General features: G+C 34.9%; 1 protein-coding gene across 1 annotated transcript; it reads right to left on the minus strand.

Annotated features, from left to right (window-relative positions):
* Window positions 1-900: 900 nt before the first annotated feature.
* LOC122799923 (toll-like receptor 13) lies at window positions 901-4166 on the minus strand. Its single transcript, XM_044069325.1, has one exon. It carries the CDS (start codon window positions 3949-3951, stop codon window positions 1117-1119), a length of 2835 nt encoding a protein of 944 aa, XP_043925260.1. The 5' UTR covers window positions 3952-4166; the 3' UTR covers window positions 901-1116.
* Between the last annotated feature and the right edge of the window lie 885 nt (window positions 4167-5051).

Raw genomic sequence — 5051 nt, forward strand, 5'->3', positions numbered from 1 at the left:
GCTTTGGCAAATTAGAGAAGGGGGGAAAGGAAAGGGGAAAAGAAAAGCAAGAGAAAGAGAAGAAAGAAGGAACAGAAGGAAGATATACTTTAGGTCATTGCTGGCAGACACATTGCAAATTAGTACAACTCCCCGACACACTCTCCTTCTTACACACACACACACACACACACACACACACACACACACACACACACACACACACACACACACACACACACACACACACTTCTGGTGATACACAGCTCAGATGTCTGATTATGATCAAATGAATAATTTAATACAAAATAATAGCCACCATAATATATTTTAGCTTATTACTGTCAGCTGCAGTCCAAACCATTACAAGACATACACATATAGGCAGACTGACCCCCACACACAGACCCCCCCCCCACACACACACACACACACACACACACACGTCTATGTAACAACTTCTGCAGTTACTTGCTTTAGTTCTATTTTTTATGCTTGCTAACTGTAGCATTTTAGGGGCACATTGTTAGTGAGGGAAAAGGAAATGGTGGTTCCACAAAGTATTTCAGTATCAGTGCATGGAGTGCATGCTGGAAGAGGTGTTCTTCTTCTCACTAGGCTCTCCCTGCATATTAATTCTACCTTTTGGAATAGTAAGTGTCTGGTGAAGATCTCTCTGAGTCTCCAATCTAAACAGAGTTAACATGCTTGTGCAATTTCCATAAGTCAAACTACAGTCACCTTACACTGGGATGTATTTTCTATTCCAGGTATAATCATAGCAAAAACGTATGTACTTTACCACTCTGTGTACAACTGACACTACAGTCTTCCAAATGACTAGATTTATGTCCTAGATGACTAACCTTTCATACAGAAGAATGAAAGAAGTACATTTAATTGCTATGGGAGGAAGTCTTTAATGCATTGATGACTGATGTTTTTGCAAGCTGTATGTGCTTTCCAAATAAAATAAAACAAAACTTAAAAAAAAAATAGGCAGTGCTAGCCAGTAAATAAGTCTCTGTAATCTGGCAGCTAAACTGTAGCTTAGATAAAAAGACATGAATTTACATATTGAAAACTACATAACAAGATAACAGCCACTCAGGAGTTTAAAATAGTACTGACATTACTTCAGTCAGAGTCTGCAATCGTTTTTCGTAACCTTGCCCAGAATAGCTGTTGGTCCTTTACGTCTTCTGGCCATTCCAGATATGTTTTTTTCTTCAAGAGTTTTGCTAGTTTGTGGTAGTAAGACAATTCGTCTAAGGAGATCTTCTCCAAAAGTACAATAAGTAGAAAGTCTCTACTTTCATTAATGAGACTATAAGTAGCCATTTTCATTTCCCAGAAACACCAGTGACTCTTCAAATAATTGTGGGTAAGAAGACACAAGGTCCACCGACTTGTGTTAATACTGTTTACTATGTTGTCCACAATAGTCTTACCTGCAACAAAGTCCCTATTGTGTAAACAAACTGAAAAATAGGGTGGGCCTTTCTCTTCCAGGTTTGGGAGAAGCTGGTTTACTACCCACCAGTCATCATAGCTGCTGTATGACACAAACGCATCATATTCATACTTATCTCTGCCCTGCTTGTGTTTGCCATGCTTAATCATAGCCATCCATGTATATCTTAAATAAAGAAGGTACCACCATACATTTTCATATAACATTGCAGTTAGAATTATAAACAATGTGACAAAGAAGGTTGACATAAACATTATTTGTTCCAGCTTTTCTGGGCACTGTCGATTAAAGAAATACAGAAGTTCAAAGGATGAAGTCCCTACAATGCATTTCTGCTTAAAGAAATCAGTCACATGAACTTGAGGGTTTGTAGCCATCCATTCAACTACCCATGACATCCTACAGTTGCATTTAATACCAACATCCATGAAGTAAACATATTCTATATTTTTCAGATTATTAAAGAGGCCTTCTTGTAGCTCTTCAATAAACTGATCATTTACAACAAACATTCTGAGGGAAGACAAATCCTTAAACATGTTCACTGTGAAATATGATATATCTGTGTTTATTAGATACAAATATTCCAACTTGGTAAGACCATGGAATAGATTATCATAGACTAACTCGGAACTTTCATCAACCCCATTAAGCTCTTGTAAGTGCAAGTACTTTAATTTTTTTAGATAACTTCTGTTAGAGCTCAGTGCTGTGATATGATGTTTATCAGAGAGGACAGAACCATAACTTAGGCTCTCAAGTTCCATGAAATATGGCAGTGCAGATGAAGTCTCAGGAAGCAAACACATTAAATGTATGTTATTCCAAACTTGTAGTGAATGAATTTTTGTGAACGGAAATGCATTACAGTCATCTAAAATTATGTTTTTACCATCAACCTCCAATGTGCTCAGTACAGGTAAAAGCTTGAAAACATTAGCCTCCAATGTAATGGATGAGACAAATGTTTTGATTAACATGTTTTGAAGATGTGTTTTGATATCGTACAGCCAGTTTATAGAAAATATGTCCCCATTAAAACTCAACTTGATTTCTTGAAGTTGGTGTAAGTCATGAAACGTCCATGGATTAATCTCTTGAATTATATTATAGTACAAACTCAGATTCTTCAGGTTATATAGTCCAAGAAAACTATACATTCCTAGTTGAGCAACATTATTGTTTTCAAGATTCAGCAGGCTTAGTTTATCCAGTCCCTCAAATGCAGAATCTTCAATTATAGAAATGATGTTATTGTTTAAAAGAAGGGTTTCAAGACTTCCCAAGCAGTGGAATTGCTTGGTCCGGATGATGCTGATATAATTTGAAGCAAGATCCAGGTCAATTAGACCAAATGTTAAATTTGTATAATTATGACAAGGTTCCAGAAAATTAATCCTGTTGTTAGACACAAGAAGCCGTTGTAGGTACAAAAGCTTGTTCATCAATTTCCAGGTCAAGCTGGCTATTAAATTAAATGATAGGTTGAGTCTTCTAAGTCTTAAAGGAATTGATCCAGCTGGTCTTTCCTCACTTATGTAACATTTGTCCATTACTAGCTCAGTGACATGAAAATAGAATGCAAGCTCGAATATATCTTTCAGTTTGACATATATTTGAATTTTTTGCATTGAAAGAGTTTCTATTCTTTGTATGCCTGACTGGTACAGCTGATGAACTGGAAATAAAGCTTCATCAACCCTGAAAACAGACAAATAAGGGAAGTCACAGAGGGAGTTTGACTTAATTATTGATAAAGGGTTTAAAGAAATATCAAGGAATGAAATATTGTTTCCATATTTATTTACTTCACTGGAAGAGAAATGTGTTTTGAACAAACAATCATTTTCATCAATAGTACTAATGTAGTTAGCAATGATAGATAAGTTTTTCAACCTTTGTAGCATACTAATCTCACTTGTAACTTGTGATAATTTTGTTATATTATTCTTATAGAAAATTAAACTTTCCAGTTGATGCAAGGAGTTCAGGATTGAGCAATTAATACCAGCAAATGGGATCTGACTGAGTCGGAGCTCTTTTAGGGACTCTAGTCCAAGAAATGAATTGCTTCTAAAAGAGATATCATGGTTATCAATGTTTTCTAACCACAGAACTTCCAGATACTGTAACTCTTTAAATGCACCAGGCAGTACCTGAAAACCACCCCCTAGGTAAATAGCAATAAGGTGAGATAAATGAGAAAATGCACCTGGAGGAACAGTTTTGGAATGTACTCTTATGCAGATAGTATCTGTCTTCAATGGTACCTCTTGGAGGTCTCTGACAATGTCCTTAATATTATCACAGATGGCATATAGCTTGAAGTCTCTTTTCTGGAACTCATTACACCATGGTCTGAAGCCTCGAGTTAGTTTTTGATACTCTGCAGTGAAAATTTCACATTTCTTGGTGACCTGTTCAATGGAAAAGGATGACAAGAGAAGCAAAATGCCCAGCACTATCAATGAAAACTTTTCAGTGGCAAATGATTCCATTACTGAGTAATGTTTAATCAGTTAGCATTTTCTTAGCTTTTTTCTTCAATATATGAGGAATGTACTGTGGTTACTTGCCTGTGAGGAAAAAAGAGGAAATATAATGTGATTTTAAGTATTTGTTGATAAAGCATCACTATTCCTAATGCAGTCAAACTCACAAAGTAATTTTCCAGTATGTTAGAGAAATGTACTGCTAAGCAAGGAAGCTTTATTTATAGAAAGGATGCTTAATGACACTACAAATTCAATTAAAAAAGTAAGAATTGAAAACATGATATTAGCAGACAGCAAATAATATAAATTTCAGCAAAACTAAAACATGAAAGAAAAGACTTCATCAAAGTGATTATATTTAAACACAAGTGTCTTGAGGGCTAAAATAGTATGTCATTGTACTGCACTTTATGAAAAGCAGCTTCATGCACAGTATGTTTAATTATCACACTAAAAACTGCTAAACAACTTCAAAGAACAAAGTAAAAATGAAAAAGCAGCAAACCAAAGACCAGGAAGGAACTGGACCACAAAACTTGTAAGCGTTTATTAATTTAATAAAACACCATGGACTTCATCAGAATAAATACAAAAACTTGAAACCACCCTTTAAATACTTGTCATGTGCAAAAAATCATCCAATGACAAAATGCTTCAAATAAATTATTTAAATAGCGACTGTGATGTCATGAAAATTTAAAAATACACTACAATTTTTTTTAACATTGCATATGTATAAAAACATGAAAATGTATGTATATAATAGTCAACAATAACAAACTACTACACAGTGTTTCATCAAATAAAGCCCATTTTTGTGAACAGCTTGGCTCACTATATCAAAGCCTTTGTAACTGAAGAAAACACTTGATGTTAATATTTCATTTAGTCCTGGAGGGTAGTCTGCTCTTAAAGCTATCTGACATTTAGTTTTCCTGTATTCTAATAAGGCTTTAAAATTACCCACCAAAGGACCACAGACTACTTTGTCTAAAATAAAGAATATAAATTCCTTAAAATTGTTACATAATAAAACACGTTGTGCCAGTGCATTATTCCTGTCTTTGTTTCTCACTGCCAACACATGTTCATAAATCCTTCTA

This window comes from Protopterus annectens, chromosome 4.part0 (assembly GCF_019279795.1).
Source record: "Protopterus annectens isolate FY-2018-M chromosome 4.part0, PAN1.0, whole genome shotgun sequence".
NCBI lineage: Eukaryota > Metazoa > Chordata > Ceratodontiformes > Protopteridae > Protopterus > Protopterus annectens.